The sequence below is a fragment of the Denticeps clupeoides genome, chromosome 20 (assembly GCF_900700375.1).
Source record: "Denticeps clupeoides chromosome 20, fDenClu1.1, whole genome shotgun sequence".
Lineage (NCBI taxonomy): Eukaryota > Metazoa > Chordata > Actinopteri > Clupeiformes > Denticipitidae > Denticeps > Denticeps clupeoides.
In genome coordinates this window covers 16,388,459-16,416,266 of record NC_041726.1, presented here as the reverse complement: position 1 = coordinate 16,416,266, position 27,808 = coordinate 16,388,459, and the positions used below count along the sequence as shown (strand labels likewise).

The window sequence follows — 27,808 nt, the reverse complement described above, 5'->3', positions numbered from 1 at the left end:
CAGAGTTTCAGGCTGAGAGACCATCCCCGAGGAGGGTCCTAGTCAAAACAGCTCAAGTTGAAAATCTTTGCAGCCCTTCAAGAAATGACAAATCCAGGCCATTCCGTGCTCCTCTCTCCCATCCCAAACATGCTCCTAATGAACTGGAGTTCCATAAGAATAACAAGAATACCAGGCGGTCATCAGGGGTTAAGGGCCTGTCTGTGATGGCGCTCACTTTGGGGGCATGATCATCAGCCCTTTTCCAGCCTTGAGGATGCATGTTAGGTGGTTTTGAGGGGACACAGCACATGGGGGGCATTTAATTGTTGCACCATGTGTCTAATGCCTCTCCATGTGTTTATTCAGGGTTACCCAAATGCTACTCTGTCACCATCCTATCAAATGGCAGTGATTCATTTCACATATCTCTGCTGCAGGAAGCTGTAAGGCAGTGTTTTGAACTGTAAATAAATGAGGCTTGTGATTCTAAAAACACCATGTCTCCCAGATTTGAAACTGCATAATGTGTCAGCGTTGTCTGACGTGCTAATCCGTAATTCTGTTTCCAACAGACACTATAAGAGGATTCTGAATGTAAAAGCTGCCAAACAGATTTCCTGTAGTCTTTCCCAGAATGCTTTGCTGTACAACGTCTGTTCATGAGGTTGCATACATCCCAAAGTGTAAGATTGCCAATATGCATAAATCCTTTCAGTGAATTTGGCAGCATATTATGTGCTTGGATTTAGGACATAATTGAATTATATGCGACTGTTTAGAGGAGATCTGGTCACACAATAATGCGAACCTCTACATTTTCCTCCTGCACTTAGGAGAAATTGAAGACACAAACCACAGCAGCTATGCAAAAATCCCACTGGATTTCTCTATAATATGCAAATCTAAAGTGATGATTATATAAATGCATGTAGCCCTGCTCTACTGTGTCCATGCCTCACAATTTCAGTCCTTGAGGTTCATAGTTAGATAAATGGACACTTATTGCACTTATCCTTAGTCCCTGACAAACATGTGTTTGTTACAGTTGCATTGCTAACAAATCATTTCAAAGATAAGAACCAATATCTTACTGTACTTTAAACTGCATCAGTAGAGCAGCCATCTCTCAGCTGACTAAACAGTTATAAATCCTGCCAATCCTGAACCTGAAATGGAACCCCTAAAATTAATACCAATCAACACTATAAAACCAAAACCAAGAATAAAAACGTTTACAAGTTGACATGATTTTTTGGTTTTTATTTATTTTCAGTCATCCAAAGACTATACCAGATCCCAGATAATTGCTTTAAGTCTATTTGCTTTAAGCTTATCTATGAAACTGAGTGTTAAAACATAATCTTGCAAATCTTGCTTTAAAAAAACAACTATAAAGAATTACTTTCTGACTGCAAAACTTTAATTTGCAGCCCAGACAGACAGCATGACTCAGTAAGTGTAGGTGGGTGTGAAAAAGGAATACACACTCGCAAAAAATAAACGACATTCATGCACAGCTCTACCAAGGCCGTAATTCATGAGAGATTCACCGTGATTCTTGAGGCCATTTCATTAATTCCTGCTAAAACCACCAGATCCTTATTAGGCAAGGAGAAGAGAGAACAAGGCTGGGAAAGTCAAATGTTTGTGTTCTAGTCTGCTCTTCTTTTGGTGTGTGTGTGTGTTTATTTCTGATTGAGCATTTATTGTATGTAAATGTATGAATGTATGTATGTGCCTCATGTTTAACTGTATGTGAGTGTCTGCGTGTTTCTGTGTGTGTGTGTCTTCTGTGTCTGGCTCTGGTGTGCCGAGTTGAGTATGAAAAGTTCACGCTCTCAGTTCTTTTACCATCACATTTCCTCCATAGAGGGAACAATATCACAAAAACACAAATGGAGGATATAATCTATTTTCTTTCTCTTTTGACTCTTGTTCCCACAGAGAGCAGAGCCATAGCCAACAGGCTTGGCCAGAATTTTCAGCTAAGGGTGTTTTAAAGCAGTAGTAGTAGCAGAAGCACTTTATGGTTCTGAGCCACATTCAGCCCCTGTGGGCCTTTAATTACATGCTCAATCATCAGAGTCATGTGGGATCTTCATCTACACTTCAGCCTTTTACAATATGAGCAGCTTGTAACTGGACCAACGTAGATGGTAGTCAAATGCATATGTTTAAAGGGGTTTATATTTCACAAACTGCATCGGCAAATTGGCAACAAAGACGGGTGAAATTAATAAAATTTCCTGGCAGGTTAAGGGATGTATTATCAGCTTCAAAGAAAAATTGTTTAATTGGATCGAGGATCTAATCGACTTTGAGTAGGACCAGATAGTAAGTCAGACTAGATCACAGCATATCCAAAACTGCTGTGGCGTGTCAATGGAAAGGAAAGTGACATGTTGATGAAAGTGACATGTGGGGAGCGCAAGCTGATGCCCATGGGGCATGGGGAGCGCAAGCTGATGCACATGGGGCATGGGGAGTGCAAGCTGGCCCATGATGTTTCAAATAGTTGACAATCTTTCATAAATAGAAGAGCTTCTGTGCTTCAAATTGCTGAAAATTGGCTTTGTGAGTTTGTATCAGTTTGTGGCACCAGGATATACTAGCTCTAGAAAGTATTCTGGCAGTCTGCTGCTTTAAGAAATGTCCTGCTGTGAAATCAATTTTTTCCTAAAATTAATTTAAAACAAAAAACTGTGAATTCAACACAGGTAAGATGGCTGACAGAAACAACATCTTTTTGAGATAATGAATTTTTTTTTTTTGCCATTAGATAGACAAATATTCAGTTTAAACCTCTTTTTCTCACATAAGTAACCATTTTATGGTTTTATTTTATTTCTACCTCTGATAATGTGTTACAATAAATAACATCAATCAGACATATTTAGACATATTTAGACAATCAGACATATTTGTATATTTGTTCTTATTTTAGACAAGAGAAAATTTGCATGAAATACCTAATGTGGTTTTATGTATGCTACAGCATTAGTAGAAAATAATTTCAGTTATCATTGAAAATAATGAATTACTTTGTTGTTTTAATGCTTTTAAAGAAGACAGTGGACAGAGACAGAGAAGGAGAAAGTGGTAAATGTGCCTTGCACCGAGGGAATGTTAATGAGCTTCACTTGATCTCGTACCTGTAGTCCCCAGTCAGACCATACAAGGCAACCTGGTAAAAAAAAGGCCTCAAATCAAGACAGGAACAGAGACGGAAGGAGAAAGAAAATCTGCAAAGAAACCTCATACCAAGAAACTGGCGTGTAGTTTGGCATGGAGTGAAGCTTTCCATTTAAGTGGCAGGTTTCAGGAACAAGATAATTACTGTAGCAGATCTGAGCCTACAAAATCCCTTAACCCCCATCACACACAGAGCTACAGAGCTTCAACCGACACGCACATATTATACACACCATGCACATGAGCACCTTATCAATGTGTGTGTGTTTCAAGATATCAATTAATTAATTAATCAGGCAAAATCAAGACAGAAATCCAACATCTGGCAAATGATTTGACGCACACCCTGTCTAACAAATACTGCACATTGAGCTATGGAAACTACATTTGTCAGACAAAGTACCGGTCTCTACCCAGAACCCCCCACCTTTCTGTGTCTGGTCAGCAGTGCTGCTGGCGTCTGGTTAGCCACCCAATTTTTGGATGGATTTTACTTTCTTTTTGGAGCTGAGTTGATGAAAACAGAGCAACAGAGACACCACAATGCTGGACTTATGAGGGCTGTTCTGTCCCACTTGTAAATGCAGTGACCGCAACTACATTAATAGACTTTCTTAGTCCAGGCTAATATGCCACCTACAGTGCTATGAAAAATCATTTACCCCCTTTCCTGATTTCAGATTTTTTGCATGTAAATGTTTCAAATCAAACTAATTTAAACAACACAAAACAAAATCCTAGTAATGGTTAAATTAACTGGGTTTAATAGTGTTGTCACAGTACCAAAATTCCAATATTTGGTACCAATACCAGTGAAAATCCACGGTTCTCAGTACCAATTTTGGTACCAAAGCAAGACACAAAACAAGCAATAATTAAACAAACATGACTGAATAACACACTCTTCTTATTTATAATCCTAAACATTTGTATAAATTAAACAGAATATGCCATGACAAAATCAAAACCAAGGCATTCTAAACATTTGAGTAATTACATTTACATTTACATTTACATTTACAGCATTTATCAGACGCCCTTATCCAGAGCGACTTACAATCAGGAACGCATTAAATAACTAAATAAATGACAAACATTGAAAATAACATGTTTACTAAAAATATAGACAAATTCACTTAGTCTGTGCTTAAATTATCACTCAAAACTTCACTTGCCTGCACTGTTAGTTTTATTTATTATATTTTTTGCCATTTCCAGATTTCCCAAAAGAAACACTACAATATCAACGCGTTCCTGAGTCAGTCTTGAGCATCTCGGGCTTACAATGTACCCTGCAGTACCGGGATAACCAGTTGCTCGGTACCACCGGTGCTTCAAAAAACCTGGTACCGTAACATTTACATTTTTTAGTACAGACTTTTGTCTTTTGGCAACACAAGTGGTTAATACAATTTTTGGAAAGCTGAGCTCAATTTCACAAGCTACACCCAGGGATGACTACCAGACCTGCTGAATCAAGAGATCACTTAAATAGGACCTGTCAGATAAAGTGAAGAAGGCCAAAAGATCCCAAAATGGAAGACATTATATAGCGATCCAAAGAAATTCAGAAACAGATGAGAAACAAAATAATATATTTGTCTGAAAAAGATTTTAATTTCTAAAGCATTGGAGACAAGAGTGGTGAACCTTCCTAGCAGTGTCTTAAAAAGTTAACCTAAGAGCACAGCGGCAGACCCATCCAAAAGAAGCCAGAACAACATTTGCTTCAGTGAAGGTTAGTGTGACTGGGAAAAATGGCATGCATGGCAGAGATCAACACTTTTGCTAAAAAACATTTTGAATAACACATGTGATTTATGTCAGTCAGGGTTTAATAGTGGAGGTAATTATGACACAAGAATGCGAATGACATTGTGATGCAAGAATTGTAATGGAATAAATGTGGTCAGTAAAGCATGTATCGCTTGTGAAAATTGAACGTGAAGTGATTGTCAATGTGAAACACTACAGCACTTTAGTGAGCAGTGGGCAACCATGACAGGCGCCCAGGGAGCAATGTGTTTGGACGATGTTTTGCTCAGTGGCACCTCAGTCGCACCTTGGCGGACCAGGATTTGAACTGGCAACCTTTCGATTACTGGTCCTTGTAGGAAGGAAAGGGTAGAAATGTACTATGGACTTTGGGTGCAGGATTCAAACCATTTGTTTGCATATGAATGAATGCATACCTATAAAGAAATGCTTCTTGCATCACTGAATCCTTCTGAAAATACTCACACGTTATACATTTTTTCCTCTGATGAATGTATTTGTTTAAAATAAATTAGTAATACGCAGACAGGATATATATTTCTGTGGATAATCTTCTTTTTTTGCACTACTATTGAGCTTAAAATTGAGCTTTATTGTCATTTTATGTTAATAAAGCTCATGTTGGAGAATACATAGTGAAACTGAACAGCATTTCTCTGGAACCTGGTGCTACATATAGCATTTAAACAAAGTTACATACTGACATAAAGTGACCGTGTGCGACATGCACAAACTGGGCTACATAAAGTGCAAACAGGGGACACAGGCAGCGCAAGAGTAACATTTAACAAAAAAATTATGAGACAGACAGTGCTAAACTAGTGAAATGAATAATACAGGTGTGAAGTAAAATAGTGCAAATACTGCTGTGCAAAATCAAAGAATGCAATAATAGATAATATTACTCAATATAACAGAGGTTGTGTGTGTGTCGGTCCAAAGAGGAAAGTCCCTGAGTGTTCAGGTGTCTGATGGCCTGTGGAAAGAAGCTATTGCATAGTCTGGCTGTGAGATGGAAAGATGGAAACAAAATGCTTTGGGACAGAGAGGTTCTCCTCCAGATGAACACAGAGGAACAGATCAAATGATCAGTCAGTGTTCAGTGAGGAGTGATCTTTCTGTTCTCTTCTGAAGTCTACAATCATCTCTTATGTTTGTCCATGTTCACAAACAGATTGTTTGTGTTTTATGTGGTTGGAGCTGTGCATTGCTGCACAGTCATGGGTCAGCAGGGTGAAAAGCTTTGGACTGAAAACACAGCTGTGGTGCTGGAGATGCTGGGGGTCTCTCAGTCAGGAAAGTCCAAGATCCATTTGCAGAGGGAGGTGTTCAGGCCTAGAAGGCTCAGCTTCTAAATCTCGTGCTAAGGAATAGCATCTTCTCACAAGCTCTGTCAGATCCAACAGGAGGAGTGATGTGCCTCTAAAGCTCTGACTTTGACCTCGGACCTGTGTCTTGCAACACAAAGATGAGAGTCTCTGGCTTTCCTGCTAGAATCCCGCTGACTGGCTTTGGGCAGCAATGTGAAATCTGTCTAAGTGTCAGAAGGAGAATGAGACTGAGAGCTTGGATTGGATGGAACCCCGACTTGCTCTCTTGCTTTCTCTCTCTGTTCCTTTCATTTCCCACACACCCTGCGGTGGCCGGGTGGACCGAGAAAGAGTGGGGTTTGTGTGCGGTTGAGGCGAGAGCGGCCCAGCAGAGCCCCCACATGAAAGCGATCACGGGGAATGTACAGACAGGCCAGCAGCTCAGACTTGTCCGCTGCCCACAGGACTCTGGCATCCCAACTAGCCACTCACATCCCCCAACTCCGCTGGAAAGATATCAGGGCATCAGCAGAAATGGAGAAAATGTTGTTCAGCTTTTGCAAGAGTGGTGGTTTGGACCTGATTGCCTCGGTTTTTCGACCAGGTGGCAACTTTGCTGTTAAGGCAATGTGAGTTACAGACATATACACACACAATCAGGTGTATGCAGTCACCTTATCTATCCCTACACCATGTTTTGTGCCAAACCCAACGCACAACCCAATGCAGACCTTACACCAAACCTCGGACCTCAGACACACTTAACCGTGGCCTGGAAAAAGCTTCCAACATTTCAGGTATCCATACTCCAGGACCGTTAAGACCAAAGATACATTTTATGGCCATGTCCAAATCTGAGAGCAATGAAAAAAGTCCAAATATGTTTCAAATGACCACTGCTCCTCTTTTATGGTTTCCATGTGAAGCCCTATGTTAACCAGTTAGGCAATGCAGAAGCCCGGCAGTCTTCATTTCCTGCCAGGGTTCAAGTCACATGCTCATCAACATCCATCTTGCTCATTCTAAACCACATGCTACAGCAAGGGTTTGGTCACACAGAGAGAGGTGTACACCAGCAACCCTCCTGCTCCATAGACGAGATATATAACCGAATTGGACCCAGAATTAAATGGTTTCTGTTCTTGTAAGAACAGAACAGCCTTCTGTCCACATCTCTGGAATTCATTTCTATACTAAAGAACGGTTTCAGTACTCAGTGAAGCCCCCCTCCACCAACACCGCATTCATTTTGGTCATTCAGCCAATGATACGATCAGCTGACAGACTCCATACCACGCCACGCACCACCATACAGACAACTGTATTGTTTTCCATCTAATTCAGTGGGAAATTAGTGCATGAATAATCAGACAGTTCTTTTTGTGTCTGGGCTGCCTGCGGCCAGCTCCTCTTTGGCTTTTTCCTGTGGTCTGGCATGGCTGCTGACATGCAGCTCAGACAGGTGGAAATAGTTTTAAAAATGGGGTGAAATTATTGGTGTGACGGTGCTGTTGTTTTTTGCTGTGGTTCTCATCACTTACCAACTGGCTCTAGTTCTTGATTAAGTTTGGGTTTAAACTAAAACTGATTAAAGATGGACAGACATAATTTACGACCTGAGATATTAACTCGCTGTAAATTTTGACCTGATATTCTCCAGTGTCAGATTGAACAGCCATTTCTTTGTTTTCGTCACATCTGAAAAAGATTCAATGTCAAACTTTAAAGTTCCATGTGTTTTCCCTGTTCCAACTAATGTGACAGCAGAACTCCCTGGGAGGGGTCACGTTGTTTTCTACCAGGCTTGGTGACCCCCTGCAGATTCCCCACATCTCCATCAGGTTAACTTGTCATTAATCTGCACTGGTTTATGGTGGTGACTGGGACAGGGGAGAACATAAAATCTACAGTTTTAATCCCATTATTCCTACAGAAAAAAATATATATAATCTCGCATCTCTCCTGCACATATGGAGTCCTGTACATTTCCGAGCCCATTACTTCCAGTTGTAGGTGCTCGCCAGTCCTCTCTGTGTTGAGTGATGTGATTGTTGCTAATTGGAAATCTTCATGGTTCAGTCAGTCATGACTCCTGCTTGTTTTTCCTACACAGATGTTCGGATTACGCAGGCAATGAAGGTTCAGCGCATTTACTTTTCCCGAGAGGGGGACAGAAAGGGGGAACAAGTGACAGAACTTTTAAATGCCCAGCTGTATTGTCATGCCATGTCGGTGAGTGGTGAAGACACAGGAGCACAACATTTTGAGCATAAAAGGATTTTAATAACAAACATACATGCGACTCGATGGCCTGAAAAACCCAGAAAGCTTGACAGGGGGTTGTGGGCAGTCCTCTGCTCTTAAAGGACCCTTCTGAACATTCTGAAGCATCTGAGAGCAATTAGGACCCAACACAAATGTCAATGGCTACCAACTGGTACTCCCGGAGCACCAAAAATCAAATTAAACTCATCTAAATTCTATCAATTTCATTATTCACATTAAAATGAAATCATATGATTTCTAAGATGAACACAGAAGATGAGAAGAACTACAGATTGTTCAGGACAAGTCCTGTTTTCTATTTTTTATTCCATGTACAGAGGAGTAACCTCTACACCAGGGTTTGTAGATGTGAGTGAAGAAGGAAAGAATGCAAATGTTTGGCTTCTGAACATAGAGAGCCAACCAAATCAATTTAATCCTTCTTCACAGAAGCTGTGTGGTCTGTCAGATTTCTGTTTTGGAGGAGCCCTGTAATCTGCTGCGTCTTCCCAAGTCACATAAATGCTCAGCTGGGTCACTGCGAAAAATCATTCGACATTTACTATGGTCCCACGTCCGGGTAAATGGGAAGGCAACACATTGTGCAGACTTCCTAAAAGGAAAGGAGCTAATGTCCTTTTCAGCTCTGCTTGCTGCAAAATTGAAATATACATGCCTTATATAATCTTATATAATATCTCCAAACATTTTTTGGTTAAAAAAATGGTACAGATTGAATTGCTATGATTTGTATGTGTATGTAGGAAAACATGTGTATCCAGCAAAATCAAGAACACCACATGTTAACTCATATTCCAGCTTTAAATGAGCATGTCTTGAGGTGTTCACCATGTTAAGTGGAAATAGGGTTTCTGATAATGTGCTTGCTATTCCTAAGGCAGAACAATCAGGTGATTATGTAATTATCAAAACTCTGGCATTGCTTTAATTGTTATTTAGTTATTTTAATTATAACTTCGTATGTGCATTAGCTTCTTGTTTTTGACTCAATCTTATTAACAATAATCTCTATGCGTGAAGTAAAATCTAATACATGCATTTATAATTTGTAAAAGAGTTACTCAAATCTTTGACCAAGGCATCAAGGTCTGAAAAACTGGTTACGTGGATAATCTCACACTGACCACATCTCTATCTGCTCAGGTACGGTGTGGGTTGTGTGGTCAAACAAATGTAGTGTGTTGAGTGAACTTTGGTGTTTTTTTCAGGGGGTGTGGGTCTGTCTCTCTGTGTTAGCAGCAGGAAGGCCTCTGAGCTCCTTCAGAAGGATTTCTCAGAGATTTCCTGCTCCTTATTAAAATCTAATGCCCTCCTCCGCCTCCCTCTCCTCTCTTGGGAGCAGTGGTTCCTTTCTGTGCCAACCAGCCAGCCAGTGGCAATAGAAGAAGGATTTCACCTCCTCCCAGTCCCTGTTCCTTGGCAAGCTGGGAGGGTCAGTGATTGGCTGGAAGGAACAGAGCTAGTTATTAAGTTGGAGGCAGTCAGTGATTTGTCTGGAAAAAGGCCGTTTGTGATTGGCAGGGAGACGTGCCATAAAGTTTGGTGTTGATAAAAGGAGACAGTGAGCTCTCCTGGAAGAACTATTGTGTTTGGTTGGCCAGGGAGTATTGATGATTGAGCTTCGGGGGGGTTGCTTTTAGCCAGATCAGTGGAGTGTTGGGACTGACAGGAAAGGTCCGTGGGATCTCTCTCAAACGGTTCAATGCTGATTCACTAGCATGTGGTTTAAAGCTCCATTGATTCTTTCTCTGCTCTCAATCTCATCTGCAGGCTCTCAGAAGATCCTACTTTTTATTTATTATGGCCTGTAACATGAACCTTTATGTTTGTTTATCACCTGAAGAAGAGAGTAGAACATCAGACAACACACCAAACCCTCCACTAGCAAGAAAAGCAAAGCAAGACAAGCTACATTAAAAGAGTCATGGAACACATACACTTTATGGCCTCTGGTGACCACATGTGCCGAAGCCTTGTGCAGTGCTACTCAGCTGGGTTCTGTTATGGCCACTGAGTCTGGGGATTCTTGATCCTTTCACACTCACACTCTACTGAGCCCAGGTCCAAAACAAAGAAGAAAGCTTATTTAGATCAATCAGGTACTCTGAGGTACAAATAATAACACTCACCAAGTATATAAGACTAAAGACTATAAAACTGAAGAAGGAACTTTTTCATAGTTCTTAGAACATAGTTCTCCTGCCTTGTGAATGCTCTCCCTGTGTCGACACGCCATGCTAGGCGAACTGGTTACCCAATATAATCTATAGTCCCCACCCTGTGGCCAATGTCTTAGGATGGGCTTTTATTCCCTGATCAGTAATAAACGCTAATGGTGAGTGGGGGAGTTCATATATATCGATGGTAATAGCTGAGGTAAGGTATATAAATAGCAAAGCATGTTTGTATGAAACATTTCTTTCAACACACTGATGTTTGAATGTGATTTGGTATATACATAGACTGTAGTTAGGAGGATTTGTGGATGGGTTATATTTAGATAAAATAAAAAGTTGCCATTTTGTTAATGTTTCTTAATTATTAAAACATTTTGTTGAGGCAGTAAGGGCAGTCAGGGCTTCTTCAGAGAGGGTTTGAGAAGCACTGTGTCTGCTTCCACACATGGAATAGACCAGGACTTTAAAATTAGTACAAGGGTCTCAATCACAACACATCTCTCAGGGCACGAGGCACAATGGGGGCTGCAGGTTGATTGCTTGAATACAACGAACACAGGTCCTGTGACCTCTTCATTAATCCTTTGGAAAAGACTGGAGAAAGTGGATCAGGCTGTTGTGCTTTGGGAAGGTTGTTCATTTTTTTTCCACAAGAGGGCATCAGTTGATTACCCAGAAATGTCTTCATTAAAAAATAATAACAATAATAATAATAATAACTGTATACTAATAATTATGTGTGTGAAAATCCATTCCTAGATAGCTGGGATAGGCTCCACCCCCTAGATAAGTGGGTAAGAAAGACAATTCAATGGCTGGATGCTGACACAATTCTCTGAACAGACTTCTTAATGTGAGTTAATATGTGAGTTATACATGCTGTAACTTGTTTGGTAGTGAAAGGTGTTACACATGAACTCTGTGAATGCCCCACACTCACACATTTATTTACATTTACATTTATCAAATAAGACATTTATCAGATGTTCTTATCCAGAGCACATTAAATCAATATTTACAGGGACAGTCCCCCTAGAGACAAGTTAAGTGACTTGGTTATGGACATAATAATAGTAAATGGGGTTTGAACCTGTGCCTTTGTGGTCGTCTGGTTCAGGCCGGTGTGAAGCCGGTGTGTTACACACTAGGCTAGTACACACAAGGTTATTTGAGTCACACATTTGAACATACAGTCAGTCCCTTCTAATCTTTATAAGTATTAATAAACTACCAGTAACCCCTCCTTGTTTAAAAACAAATAATAATAATAAAAATAATATGTTTATTTATACTGCACAAGTGCCTACAGAATTTGAAGAAGAGCGAAAATTAATTGATTGTTACAAAGACTAAAACGTGCTTAAAAAGATTTCAAAATATGTCAAGAACAAGAACATTTTAAAAAAATGTTTTACGAAAAAGAAATGTATTCAGTCCTCTACTAAAACAAATGAGCGTTATGAAGTGGAAAAGTGAAAGAGAAATTTCTAAGCACTCTTCTGACTTCTTCGATCCTGAGTCGTAGTTCCTGTCTGCCCTCCTCTAAAATGAACACAAATGGCAAGGCCTCACTCTGCTCTGCACATGCTTCCTTGCCAAATTGTTTGGTCTGGTTTATATGAATTCTATTAACTTATTTTCAACAATGTTTAGGTCAGGGGATTGTGACAAAAAGCTTCAAAGATTGAGATGACTTTTGGAGAACAAGATAAAGGAGTTTTGATCATTTTTGTAAGTGGTGTGATGTCTTTGCCTTTAATGTCTCCAGTTTTTTACCAAAATGAAACCACAGCCTGCTTAATAGTTGAAAAGTTTACACATTGTGCTACAACGTTTCTCTATTTTTTTTATTTTGTGGCTTGAATGGTAAGGTTGTCGTTTGATTTTAACTACTGCCTCCAACTGGGAGTAAAAGTGAGTCTGACCTCGGGGGTGTTGCTCTGCCCGGCCCTCCATGTGGAACTGACTCATAACTAGCATGTCTTCACGGCCACAAGGCTCTCCCCACTTGAGGTCTTAACAGGCCACCATCCCACCTGGTTCCCTGCTGCAAAGGGGCCGGTGCCATGAACCATGAAGTTCCACTGCTCACCTTGGTCGCACAGCGTGGCCACGAGTCACCAGGCTGATGATTTGCTCTCCTGCTCCATCCTGCCGATCGAATATGTGTCCACCTTGGCCCCCAATTTGTTGGTCTGTTCAATGTTGTTCGGAGAATCAACTCAGTTTCATATCAGCTTTCTATTTCCCCATTGATGTTTTTCATGCATGCCTCTTCAGAAAAGAAGATCAAGCACTGCAGTATCCTGCATATGCGGTTGTCCTGAATTCTTAAGGGGCAGTGGCCCTGTAATCAGAATGTTGCCGGTTCAAATCCCGATCTGCTAAGGTGCCACTGAGCAAAGCACCGTGCCCCTGCTTGTCCAGCTTGACTCCCAGCTTTCTCTCTTTTTCTTTCAATTTGTGTTTTTCCTGTAATATTGGTGCCATTTTTACATACAATATTTACAAGTAACTGCAATAGAAATCTACCTGTCTTAATAAATTAGAAACTGTTCATTATTGCCATAACTCTTTATGTCCAGGTGTCACGGGTGGCCTGGACATGGCATGAACGAGGACGCATTCGCAGGATTTCACGCGACAGGGGTTTAATCCAAACTTCTCGAGACAGGGGAACATTAACACGCACAATGACCCGATGGCGAACAGACACGAACAGGATAGTTTTATACAATTATATAAATAATCACCAGGTGAACACGATCAGGGAACATTACACGAGACGAACATGAAACTCCGGTCCAGAGTCTGGATCCGGAGTCACCCCTGCCGGTCCGGATCATGACACCAGGTATAAATACATTGTTAAGCTTTAATAGAGTCAGGTAAACAAGGCCAACGCATTTCAGACGTCTTCCCTTCATTGCTGGAATTTCCATTTGTTGTTTTCTCGAGAATCTTACAGGCCAATGCCCACTGCCAGCACTTCCCTGTCTCCTTCCTGCTCAAGTCAACCCAAGTGCCATTGTCTTATAGTTCCCAGCCCTCCCGTTTCTTCATCCATTCCTATCATGTTTGCTCATGCACCCCCAAGCCCTTCTTCTGACAGATTCATGCACAGTAGGGTTACGAGATTAACTTTTATAAAATATAAAAATCTGGGGTTTAAAAACACGCATTAAACAACAGAGGTTCAGTCATCCAGAGCTTGTTTTGTGAGGTGAGGTATGCAAACATCCTCCCACAACATAAGATGATACATCTACCTTGGCTATGGTCAAACTCAGTCAAGATTTAAAAATATAGTGTATTAAGTAACTTTTAGCTGAATCTATTGCAGCCCTGATGGCTGTATTAATCTGGTGTGGCTAAGGGAGAGTCAGTGTCCAGGTGATGGAACATTAGGTAAGTCTCAATAAGGCATTATGTAACAGTCTTTTTCAACAGTTACCCAAGTGTTTGGTTAGAAATGTCCAATACAGTTTTTTGCTAAGATACAATACTCATCACAATGCAGTCTTTAGTGTGCATATGTGTTTGCTCTTCTTCTGAGATACATTGTACAGTCACCATACCGCCATTATGGACCTAGACAGAATACATATTAAATTAATTATTTTATTAACGTCTGTGTTCAGTGCTGATATGATTAGAACAATCTAGATTGTCTAATTGGACACCCTCTAGTGCTGGTCTAGCAGGTAAGGAAATGGACCCGTAATGCCGGAGGTGCCACTAAGCAAAGTACAGTCACCACACACTCTTTCCCAATGGCTGCTCACAGAGGACACATTTCGTTGTGTCACCGTGTGCTGTGCTATGTTTCACAATGACAATCTCTTCACTTTCACTTCACTTGTCTTTCAGAAGAGTCTAAATGAGTCCAAATTTTGCTGACAAATGTCACTGAAAGTGCCAATTTTTTTGATTGCCAAATTTCTTGTGTGTCAGGTTCTTGTGGATGGATCTGTTTAAAATAAACGTTATTTAATGGCCTGGAATGTTCTTGGATCATGAGAAGATATTTCGTTTATATTTGTGTCTGCACATGCATAGCTTGTGTGGCCGTTATCCATCTATGGGTCAATTGTGTATTTGTTATTTTTACTGCTCAGCTATTTACAAGTGCTTGTGCTCCTGTGTGTGTGTGTGTGTGTGTGTGTGTTGAGGCTGAGGTGAACATTTGGCCAGACATATTGCGTGAGTTGCTTTAACTACGTCTGAAGCCTTTCAAGAAAAACATTTGATAAACAGATTGCATTGGGCCCTAAGAAGCAGGGGGAATGTATGATGTTGGGACCCTGTGTTCAGACGCCTCATTGTAACAATAAAAAAAAGTCAAAATTACCCTCCCCAGAAACCACAGCCCCCTGCCCAGTGGCGTCCAAATTCGCAGTGAGCAAGCGGCTCTGCCCGTCCACTGCTGCTGTTTGTTTTTCTTTTTCTTTCCTCCCCTTACTCCTGTCTATGCTTCCCACTCTGCGCCTGTGCCATGAGCCTGTTTTTCCTGGAGTGAGAATTGCCTGCCTGTAAGACATGGGGAGGAAACCAAGAGGGTTTTTTTTTTTTTTAAGGAAACGAGAAAATGAACTTTGCCGCAGACGTGACTAATTACCGATGCCTGCGGCTCGTTTTACACATACCTGCACGACTTCACACTCACAGAGCAAGGCACTGGCAGACTCACAAGGAGCAGGACAAAAGTCAAAATGAACAAACGAGTGTTTAACTCCTGGACATATAACACTCATGATGCCAGCACAGGTAGAGTGGGCTAGTACATTAAATTATGCATTATTTTAAACTCTCTACAGGGTCTAATTCAAGTTGGTTGGTTCTATGCTGATATCTGCACCTTTTATTTTGCACGATATACTTGGGAATGTAGTAGCTGACCACCTTGGCTAAAAGCTACCGGATGCGTAGCCAGTGCATGGCTTCCAAATGATTAGTGACATCTTTTTTGTTGCATTTATCAGACACCCTTATCCAGAGCAGTGGTGGCCTAGCGGTTAAGGAAGCGGTCCTGTAATCAGAAGGTTGCAGGTTCGATTCCCGATCCGCCAAGATGCCACTGAGGTGCCACTGAGCAAAGCACCGTCTCCACACACTGCTCCCCGGGCGCTTGTCATGGCTGCCCACTGCTCACTCAGGGTGATGGGTTAAATGCAGAGGACAAATTTCACTGTGTGCATCGTGTGCTGTGCTGCTGTGTATCACATGTGACAATCACTTCACTTTGTCACTTTGTACTTTGTAGAGTAATTACAGTCCCCCTGGAGACAAGAAAATGATCTGGGGTTTGGACCTGGGTCACCCACTAGGCTACTACCACCCTGGTATTTTGTATGTCATACAGCAGTATCCACACTGATGAGAAAAATAGCAACTTTGGGAACTTAGGGAAATTTTGACCTTCAACCTAATGCCTTGGATGAAGTGGGCAAGCATAAGGTTTTTAGCAACCAAGGACCTGATTTTAATGACTATTTGGCCTCCAAATTCTCCAGATCTCAATCCAAATTTAATGTATTTGAAAAAAAATACAACCACCTTGCCACTTTCACGACTTAGTTATGATACTGACAGCTGGTGACAGGTATGATAGGTCAGGACTTTATGGTGGCAATATTAGGTGTGTCATGTTAATTTGTATATCTAAAGGCAATGTGTCCAGAGCATTACTTATCTTGAAGAAGCTGAATGATAAAAAGAAAAGAAAACAGATGTATAGAACATGAGAGAGTGGTGGAATGAGGTCTAAGCCAGCGCAGAGGATGATATAGCTCAGCGCATTTGTGGGATCCCCAGTTCTTTAGCTGGGAAGACCAGGCTAGCCTGTCACTGCTGGCTTTAGACGTTAACCGAGGCAGATTATGAATGTGTCTGGGCCTCTGGGTCACACAGGTTCCAAAAACAAGAAGGGGGCACCTCATACTGCAGATCATGAGATCATGAGGTTTCAAAAAGTTGGAGAATCCCAGAATCGCCTCACCCTCATTGTACCTGTGTAAACACTGGGTAATGTGAGGGGCGAATTGATCATTTCTTTCTGGAAGGTAATGAAAAGCAAACAGGCCCGGTCTCCAGCAGAAGATTAAACTGACATTAGATATGGGCCACAAACATACAGCCACACCCTATGGCCCAGGAAGCCGTCCTGTCTGGCTCATAATTGGTGTGTGTGTGTGTGTGTGTGTGTGTGTGTGTGTTTGTGTGTGTGTGCGTGGGTTGCTTGTTTTATGTGTGTACAACACGTAGCCCTTATTGACACCAAACTGTGTCGTGTGTGCCTTTATTACTGCAAGAAATATCTGTGATTTGAAATAAACTGTCCTGCACCTTCTTTATAACTCTGTAGGTATGTATGTATGAAGTGACCTTCTGCTTCCAAGATCGCCATTTTCCCTCTAAAGACATACTTTGCATTTTCTTTTTATGTAGGCATCCTTTGCCACCCTAATTTCCCTTATATGTCTCTGCACTCTCTTCCCATTCATTTTTTTATCTATGCTGTGTTTATGTAGTTATGTTATGTAGTATATGCTTTGTGAGGAGGTTGAAAGTCTTCTTTTTTCTTTGTAACCCAGGTGCTGTAGGAGGACTATAAACATGATACTGTCCCTGCAGTGTGTTCTGCTGATGCTGGGAGGGCATGTGCTGGGTGGCGGATACCCCCCAATGCCCCAGATGAAGTACATGCAGCCAATGATGAAAGGGCCCATTGGACCCCCATTCAGAGAGGGGAAGGGGCAGTACCCAGGTGAGCATTCCCGAACATTTCCTTCACTTCGAAAAGAAACAGTCATTACATTAATAATGTATGACTTTCATGGCTCACTCACACCTTTGCTGCTGCACATAATTGTTTGACAGCAAACTATTTCCTTCTGGTTTATGGGCAGGTTGCTACCTAGGCCAACAAAACACTGAAATATTTAATATAAAATATTTAGCCAATGGAGAAGGCAGCAATATACTGAGATTCAGCCAAGCAGATACCTTGCACATCAGACACTTTTCTGTCTTTGAAATACACATGATGTGCAGAGAGGTGTGCACATTGTGCTCTGATGTTAGACTGTTACAATAGGCCATATTGCTGATTTTAATCATGGCGCTAATTACAGAAATGTCAGATTGTAATACATGCTATGTAGCTTTTAAATCATCAAAACCAAAAGATTGAAAGAACAGGCAGGGAGACGATGGATGATGGGAGGACGGGAGTGGTTTATCGCTACGTTACTGAACTCCCTCGCTGCTGATTTATGAGGAACAGGGACCATGCACTAGAGGAAGAGGAGGGGCAGGAGGAAGCACCAGATGGGTTGGGCTGAGGTCACCTCCCAGGACCACTTTATCCAAGCTGCAAACAATCAGTCCGCGGCATCGCACAGTTCAGCTAGGTTAATGTCTGCTTCGCATGTCCCTTTCATTCCCTCAGCAGTAATAAGAGGAATTGTTTGGGTGCACCCAGTGCTTGGCATGTCTGTACGCTGCTGATAGCAGCCTTTGGAAAAAGCACACACGGCTTCATCCGCTCCACATCTGGTAGCCGTTACCCATGATTTCTGGAGTTCGGCGGTCTTCTTGTTTGTGTGCCTGCATGTGATTTTGCATTGATATCTTTTTGAGGACCAAAAGGCCTCCATGAAGATTAAACAACATTGACATTAACAATACATGTGTTACATTTATTTTAGATATGTTTATTAATACATATGTTACACATTATTGGCCCTCAAGATTAGAAAATGTGTGATGTGAACTGTAATTATATTTCAGTGTTTTATAATTTAATAACAACATTTGATTCTTATTTTCATTCCAACACTGAGTAAAACCATCCTGTATGAAGTTGAAATCCAAATTTAAAATCTTCCCAGCCAAGTAAATTGACTGTTGACTAATTGCAGCACTGACCTGATGATGGCCAGTGTCTTTAAAGTCATATATATAGCACCATCTGGTGTTCAGATTAAGGCATCGCTAAATTTGTGGTCACAAGCCAACTTCCCTCAGATTGACAAAGTTCTGTGGATGCAGAACAAAACGTCTCTACCGTCCAGTTGCCATGACTCAACTTTCAGACAAATTCACCTGGATGACTGAGAATCTTCACAGACAATGGTAGTAAGAGGAATTTGAGCCTGTGACTTTGTGGTCTTCTGGTTGATAGGGTGTCTAAACCATTAAACCCTAACAAATGAACCACAAACTATTTCATTGAATTTATGTAATTCTTCATTTTATATAACTTCTCATATACAGTACTCTTTTCTTCTATTTCAATTCTCATAGAACTGCCCACTGTTAGCAGATGTTAATCTTATTTTGCAATTTCTACATCTTAAGTACATTCTCTCCATTCAGCTTGGTTCCTTTAGTGACGCCACTGGGCCATAGGGATGTCACAGCAGGTGCCCATGCACCTGATTAGGGTGGACTACGGCTGCGACATTCCAGTGGACACTGTTACTTACGTTACGTATGTTCCCTTTGTTTTAGCCCTTGTGCTTTTTTTCCTTTGTTGGGCTTAATAAATCCCATTATCCAGTATGTCCCATTTCTGCGCTTCCTTCCCCCTTCTGGCCGCGGACGTGACACCTTCCAATTTTTTAAAGCACATAAACAAATAAAATGTAATAAATATAAAATAAATAAAAAAAATTTATAATAAAAATAAAATTTTTGTTCTACTCAAATATTTTATATATATATATTAATATATATATAAAATATTTGAGTAGAACAAAAATTAAAACCCATCAAAATAAGTGGGCGGGACTACTGCTAATCTAGCCTGATGTTGTATAGATGATTACATTTACATTACATTTACATTTAAAGAATTTATCTGACGTCTTTATCCAGAGCAACTTACAATCAGTAGTTACAGGGACAGTCCCCCTGGAGCAACTTAGAAAGTGTCTTGCTCAGGGACACAATGGTAGTAAGCGGGACTTGAACCCAGGTCTTCAGGTTCATAGGCGAGTGTGATTGATTGGTTTGGTCTAAAGCTGTGACATTTTCATCAAGGCGCAACTATTCTTGGGTGTTTGGGACATTGTACGATTAGCAGTGATGCTGAACCTGAACATGTAACGATGTAACGCAAAAGAATATGTTAAGGTAGTTTGAGTTTTTTCTGTGTTTTGAAATTGTGAAATCTTTAAATTCTACATTTATTAATATTGTTTTTATTTCAAAATGTATCTATTCAGATATTGATATTTACATGAGTGCTTTTCCTCTGAATTTTAATTAAATAAGTCAAACTTAAATATTACTAATAATGTATGAGAAGTTTAATATTTTTTACTCCACAAATTTAGACAATAACAGGGATAGCCCCAAATAACAAAAATTGACAATGTCAGTAGCAGGTGTTTCCACCATTTTCCGCAATGACAGCTTGACAGAGACGTCTCATGCTCCTCACTATCCTCATGATGTTGTTCTGATGTAATGTGTTCCACTCTTCCACAAGAGTACACGCAGTTCTGCCAGGTCACGTGGGGGCGGGGTTCGATCATTCAGTCTCTGCTTCAACTGGTCCCAGACATGCTCTATGGGGTTCAGGTCATTGATGGACATACCATATGAGGCACTCCATCTTCCTGAAGTCAAAATGTGACAATTCTTCCACTATGTGGAACATCCATGAACAGAAAGTTGGGGGTGTGCTGACGGAATTGGGGAATTATATGATGTCTCTGAGGTAAGAACGTGCAGTGACTGAGCCATGTACAATAAACAAATCTGTTTTGAGCTGACTGGTGATGTCTGCCTGGGGACAATGTTGACCTCAGAGTATTTTGGTGTCAGTGGAGTCACCTGCAAAGGTCGACTGGCATTTAAGCCAAGGCGGTGGAGTTCGTTGTGAATGGTTTATCTGGTACCCCTCACATCTCGTAATCGGGCCTGCAGCTGTGTGGCAGTTGCATAACAATGTCTGAGTGCATAGGTCCTTAGGTACTGTTCATCATTGTGGTCTGTCACTTGTGGCGCTCCGCTCCTGGGCCTGTCATGAACTCCGCCAGTAGTTCTGTGTCTTCTTGCAAGTCTTCTGATGACACTTTGAGACACACCAAGTTGACAAGCAAAATGTGACTGCCTGACTGCCTGTCTTGAACTCCGCCAGTAGTTCTGTGTCTTCTTGCAAGTCTTCTGATGACACTTTGAGACACATCAAGTTCACAAGCAAAATCTGACTGCCTGCCACTGACCCGAAGGTGCACCATGGCCAGGTGCCGCTGCTCGTCAGTTAAGTGACGTCTTGTATTCATGGCTGTTTGAATGATGAACTTGGAATAACTTACTGACAATACCAGCTTTTCATACTCACAGAATGTTGAAATTGATGCCAAATTGAAAAAAATTGTATCCTGGTATTGACCCCAAAATGAGGCACGCCTGTACACAATGAGACCACTACATGGAAAACACCAAACTCTCTGGTCTTCATTTACTTCGACTTTTAACCAAGAATGCAGTCTTTGGGAATGAACACCAAAAAAATATCCAGTGCAACAATATCCACTGAATTGTAATACTTGAACAATCGCTATTATATGATATTTGATATATGCTAAGCTAAGAAACAGCTAAGAAATTGGACTCGTAACTGCAGGGCTATGGGTTCAAATCCCAAACTGCCAAGGTGCCACTGACGTCCCCTTCATTAATTAGTCAGATGCAGAGGATATATTTTGTTGTGTACTTCCTGTGTATGATGTTGAGTGGAATTTACCTCATTCCTATTAAGAAACAAATTACTGATAAGAAAACATACAGCAGAAGATTATAATGAGCAATATTTCCAACCCCTTCAAGGTGCCCTACCAATATGCTTACATGTCACAACATATTGATTATCTTCAATATTCCCGCATACGACTCCTCATGGTCTTTTATGTCTTCAAACACTGGTGGCTAAATATATGTCTGACATTTGTTATGGCATTCAATATTGCGACAGTACAGAAGCAAAAACACGAATCACTTCACATATGGTTAACATGAAACACCCATTGCTTGTCAACTTCCAATAATATTCCTTACATGAGAAACTTGGTGATTTTTATTCAAATAAATGACTTTTCTGCTCCAACTCTTTGGAGGGTACTGTGAGTGGCACATGACTGAAATATCTCATGATGTGCAAAGGTTTCATTAAAATATGCTTCTGTTTTTCAGAGTTTCCATCAATGATGGACATCAAGGGTGAACCTGGACCTCAAGGAAAACCAGGACCAAGAGGTCCACCTGGTTCCCCTGGTCTACCAGGGAAACCAGGAATTGGAAAACCAGGCATAAATGGTCAAACAGGTTCTCCTGGACAATCTGGTTTACCCGGTATTGGCAAACCAGGTCTACCAGGGTTACCAGGAAAAATAGGACCAAAAGGTAATCCAGGAAATGGTGGTGAAATTGGTCCTCGTGGAGCACCAGGTCCAATGGGATTGCCTGGGCCACCAGGTTTACCAGGACCAATAGGCATACCTTTAAATGGCAAACCAGGGCTCCCAGGAGGAAGGGGTCCCCCTGGATCTAGAGGAGAACAAGGGCTGAAAGGAAGCCGTGGAGTTCCTGGAGAGCGTGGAATCAAGGGAGAAAATGGCAATGGCACACCAGGGCCATCTGGTCCAAGAGGCCCTAGTGGTCCCCAAGGGCTTCCTGGAACTCCAGGGGCTCCTGGTTTAGGAAAACCAGGGTTAGATGGAATTCCTGGACCAAAAGGAGTTAAAGGAGAACAAGGGGCACCAGGACAATCAGGCCCTCCAGGAGAGGTTGGTGCTCCTGGTCCACAAGGTCAGCCAGGTCCAAATGGATTGGGGAGTCCAGGTATTAGTGGTTTACCAGGGGAACCAGGTAAGATTGGGCCAAAAGGTGAACAGGGCCAGAGGGGCTCTCCTGGGTTACCCGGAGCATCTAGTTATGGTAAACCAGGGTTGTCTGGAATAAAGGGCGATAAAGGCCCTTCTGGGCTTCCAGGGCTGCCTGGTGACAAGGGAGAACCTGGGTTAGATGGTCTGCCTGGAGAAAATGGTCCAGTGGGACAGCCAGGGCCTCCAGGGCTTCAAGGTCCTATGGGAATGCCAGGAAAATATGGTCTACCTGGGCTGAAGGGAGAGCTTGGTCCTCAAGGTCCTCCAGGATTACCAGGTTTAAGAGGAGACCAGGGCCCCCCTGGACTGTCTGGGAAAGCTGGAATTCCAGGAGAGAAGGGTATCCCTGGTCTAAATGGAGCCACAGGGAAACCAGGACCTAAGGGTGAGGGTGGCCACATTGGCTTGCCTGGGAACCCTGGGCCTACAGGTGTAGCAGGACCCAAAGGAGAGTCCGGCATACCAGGACCGCCTGGGCCTAGAGGCCAATCTGGAATTCCTGGTATCCAAGGTCCATCAGGTCACATGGGCCCACAGGGAATCCCAGGAATTAAAGGAGAGTCTGGATTACCAGGGCCACAGGGTTTGGGAAAACAAGGAGAAAGGGGTACACCTGGCCCACAAGGTCCACCAGGAAAACCAGGGCTTCCAGGGATTAAAGGAAACTCTGGTGAACGAGGTCCACCAGGTCCACCAGGTCCACCTGGACAACCTCAGAATGGGATAACAACTGTTGCTGGACTTGGTGGACAGGAGGTTCCAAATGGAAAGCAAGTACAAGTGAATGGTGCAACACTGTTGTCAACTGGTGCTCCTGCTTTTACTGCCATCCTTAGTACACCTTTCCCTCCTTCTGGAATGCCCATAAAATTTGACAAGACACTGCACAATGGACGCAATGCTTACAACCCTGCCACTGGCATCTTCACCTGTCCTGTTTCTGGAGTTTACTACTTTGCTTACCATGTGCATGTAAAAGGAACCAGTCTCTGGGTGGCACTATACAAGAACAATGTGCCTGCTACATACACCTATGATGAGTACAAGAAGGGTTACATGGACCAGGCGTCAGGAAGTGCTGTATTGGAGCTTAAAGAGAGTGACCAGGTCTGGGTTCAAATGCCCTCTGATCAAGCAAATGGGTTGTACTCTACCGAATACATTCATTCATCCTTCTCAGGATTTCTGCTGTGCCTGACATAACGCACACCTTCCCCACCCCACTCACCGGAGCCCAATACTAGAACTACTCTACCAGCAGCAAATAAAATGGCAGAAACACTTGTGACTGAAGGAAAGCCAAGCTGAAACCAGGGGAAGGTGTCTATTTAGCTCTCTCAAATTCTTTTTTTTAGGCTACATTTATTATTGCTGATGTTGTTGATGTTTTTTTTGGTATTGTGGTTGCATTATTATTGCTGTTTAATGGAAAGAGAGTATTGAATTATGTGCGGGGAATACATATATAAAACCCTTGTGACTGCGCACTGGTAGAAATTAAATGTCATTGACAAAGGGGGTGGTTAATGTCCCTCAAGCTGCAGTCGCAATCAATACAAACCCTTCAGGTTAAAGGTTGGCCATCTTACAAACAGCAACCAAATTTTAAAGATTTAGATAATACATCTGATAAATAAAGCCTTTAGTTTAATAGACATATATCTGTCTTATAAATGCTGAGAGCTTTTTTATTGTTTATGGTTAGTCATTCATTCTGGGGTGCTTTTATAAAATAATATTCTGAATATTTTAAGCAATATTATGAATATGTATTGTAATCCTCATAAAAAAAATATATATCACAATATCAGAGCTGTAGTGTGTACAAACAGGGACTTTGTGGGTCACAATATGTATTGATAGTATTGCATACAATATTCAGTGTACATTTGTCCATTTGCCGTTCACTCAATCACTTCACTTAGGAGCCACCTAATTCATTTTGTGATTGAGGCATGTGCGAAATGAATGTTAGAATTCATGAATGACACATGGGATATCTTTTATCACCTTTGAGCATTTCAGTTTTGCTCTCAGGGACTGCACTGGTTTCTATCCTGAGAGCAGTGTTTAATTTTTTTGTGCAAGTTGCATTAATCTTAGTTTTTGTGTCTGGGTTCATACAAACGTTCATATTTTCGTGATTTTATGATTTGCACGTAACCTGATTACAAATTCTGCAGTTTCATATTTGAGGGCCTTTACGGAGGCTTTACATGTGCTTATACTGCTAGGTAGTTTTGAACACTTAAAAATAATTGTGATGCCAATATTAACTGTAACATAAAAGGACAAATGAAGTGTATAGTGTAGTATGATTTGCATGATTATTTTGTATTCACCATATTTCTTTGATGCTTAGCAATCAAGAGTATTTAAAAAAAATTGCCCCATCTTCTAATATGTGTATTAAGAACTACAGTAAGCACTACCAGTCTTTGTACATTAACAAAAAATCACTATATACTCCCTGTTTTTGTTTTTATGACACATAGACATAATTGTCTATCTAAGCATTGGCTAATTTATTTGATACTCTTGACATTCACTGTTTCTCTTTCAGCAATCCATGGTTTACAGATTGTGAAAAATGGAGAATTCAAAATGGGGTGATAACATCAAGATGTTATCACATGTACACCCACCACATGTAGCACCAAACTGCAAATTGTCATAAATACTTCTCTGACCCATGCTTGAACCAACTCAAAGACAATGCCTGGTTTGTGCATGATAAAAGTGAACCTTCAGCCTGAAGTCTGAGTCTGAAGTATAAAAATGCTGGAACTAGGAATTATTGTGATTTAACTACCAACATTCAACTTTCCCTTTCCTTAGTTAAAGTCTGTGAAAAACTGCCATACATCAAATGGTGAATGGGATTTAGCAGTGGGAGTTTTATGTGACATATTTGATGAGTCACTAGTTACATTGTCTTTGTCACTAGTTACATTGCCCCTGGAGTGTTGTCCACATCTCTTATTAGGGCCGGAGTGGAAGAATTCGGTATTGACAGTTTAGAAGTGCATGGAAAAATATTGTAATATCTGAACATATGGCTAAATTGACTGTTTCTTTCTGTCATTTTATCTTTATTTTACACACTTTAATTAACAAACTTTAATTATTTCCTAATTATTTCCTAAAATGTCTTCACATTTAAAAAAAGTACCTGCTTTGGTTTAATCTGCCAATTATTCTATTTAATTCTGATTCATTTGTGGCTGGCAATCATACTTTGTTTCTGCATTATGCACTGAATGAATGAATGAATGTTTTTCTCTCTCTCTCTTTCAAGTCCATTTTACCATCGTTGTTATGCAGATCCAATAATAAGACTTCATCCTGCATTGTTAACCTAATTTAAGTATTTAGTATGAAGAAAACTGAAAGTAACTGAAGATATCATTAACGGCCATCTGTATTGTCATTATTATGAAGGACAGTTGCATTTTTGTCCCATCTTTAGTTATATTTGCAGACACATGGAATGAAACCGGATTCTCCTTGTTCAGTACCTATTTCTATATTATAATTATTTTAATATTGTGGGCAGAGTTTTATGTTGCACAGCTGTGAGCTGTGAAACCGATTAATTGCATTGGCAAAAACAAAGCCTTAATTTTCCTGTTATTTACTTTTACATTAAAAAGCCTTGATATTGTTTGAAGGGATTATTATTCATTTGAATAGAAAAAACATACAAAAGGTTGTTTCCATTTTTGCACATGAAATACATTAAAGTGTATTTATACATTTGAGATCTAAGTGACCAGCAGAGCCCTGACTGTTTAATTTTTAACAGCAATAATGGGCTAACAGCATTAAATGTAACATAATATCCTTGTTTGTGAAGGACCTATTTGTTGACTTTGTCGTGTTTTCGTGTTTTGTATTATGTATCATGTTATAGGATATTTTTTCTTGTACATGGCTATTGCGTGTTCAATACACGTTATGTAATAGAATTTGGGTAATTAAAATGCACTCTTGTTGATCATTTTGTATCTGCTTATACAAAATTTACCATACCATACTTGATTGTATTGATACCAAATCAATAAATACTTTCTTTTACTCATGTATTTGCACATTTTGTCACATTTTACTACAAAAGGCTATGTGCGGAATGGAGAGCTAGTTTTAATGTAAAGTCAGTTGATACCTGTGACCACAGAATACAGTTAATTGCAATTTCAAAGTTCTATACTAGGGGAAAACTGAATTTCAACACTGTAAATAATACACTGGGGAATCTTTTTTTAATAATAATATGATTTCAGAAATTATCCAGGCCCCAGAATCCCCAAATCTCAGTTAATTATTGATAGATATTTGTAAGGAATGTTGTAGATATGTTGTGGCTTGGGGTTGCAATGATTTGAAATTTTGGTGTTACGATTAGTCAGAGAAGTAATCCTGATTCCACAACTGTATTAACATATGTACCACACAAACACATTATATAAAGGTTTTAAACTTTTTATTGCAGCTTTTTATACAGTTAGAAAATATAAACATGTAAATAAAATAAAAGTAAATCTATTTGCTGCTGCCAAAATCCTTAACTTTAACACAGTGAAGAAAAAAAATATATATATATTTTTTAAACCTGTCTACATTAGAACTTTAACAGTTCACAAATAAGATCAAGTTGTTTTCTGAGCTCAGCCTTGAACGATGAGGTGAGAGAATATTGCCATATGCTGAAAGACTATGATATGGAGCCCCTTAAAGGTCATGTAATTGTACTTGTAGTTTAGTATAATACATTGTGATTAGAACAATTGGCTACTGTTTAGGCACTGCTCAGTCCACAAAGTAGTTAAAGCTAAATACTGTTGAGTATTATCAACATGTTTATGATCATAAGTGTAAATGGAATGTATGTTGTCCTCTACCCCTTAAGTTGTTTTTTGACTGTGATTCAGGAAACAGGAAAACTAGTGGAAAACGCTACACACTCCATAGCATGAGGTAGGATCAATTCCTTACTGCATTCAAAGACTCATCCAATGTCCAACGTAACCACATAAACTGAAGATCAAATAAATATAATTTCTGTACATCACTGAGTCCACTGGCTTTTTATTTATAAAAAAGGTCCAAAGTCCATAATAAGAACACAATTAAAGAAGGAGTAAGAAAATTTTTATTGTAGAGAACAGAAAGGACTTTGCAGGCCGTT

General features: G+C 40.6%; 1 protein-coding gene across 4 annotated transcripts in view; it reads left to right on the top strand.

Moving 5' to 3' along the window:
• The window catches only part of col8a2 (collagen, type VIII, alpha 2), a 34,646-nt gene extending 7,945 nt beyond the window's left edge, over positions 1–26,701 (top strand). For 2 of the 4 annotated variants that reach the window (XM_028963950.1, XM_028963948.1), the window contains exons 2-3: positions 17,317–17,489; positions 21,929–26,701. In XM_028963950.1, the coding sequence (XP_028819783.1) occupies positions 17,339–17,489; positions 21,929–23,823 (2,046 nt within the window). In that variant the 5' untranslated portion in view covers positions 17,317–17,338 and the 3' untranslated portion in view covers positions 23,824–26,701. Of the gene's footprint in view, positions 1–8,373; positions 8,493–15,424; positions 15,491–17,316; positions 17,490–21,928 lie in introns of those variants that run through there. The other 2 variants (XM_028963949.1, XM_028963951.1) reach the window with 2 other exon arrangements.
• The last annotated feature ends 1,107 nt before the right edge of the window (positions 26,702–27,808 follow it).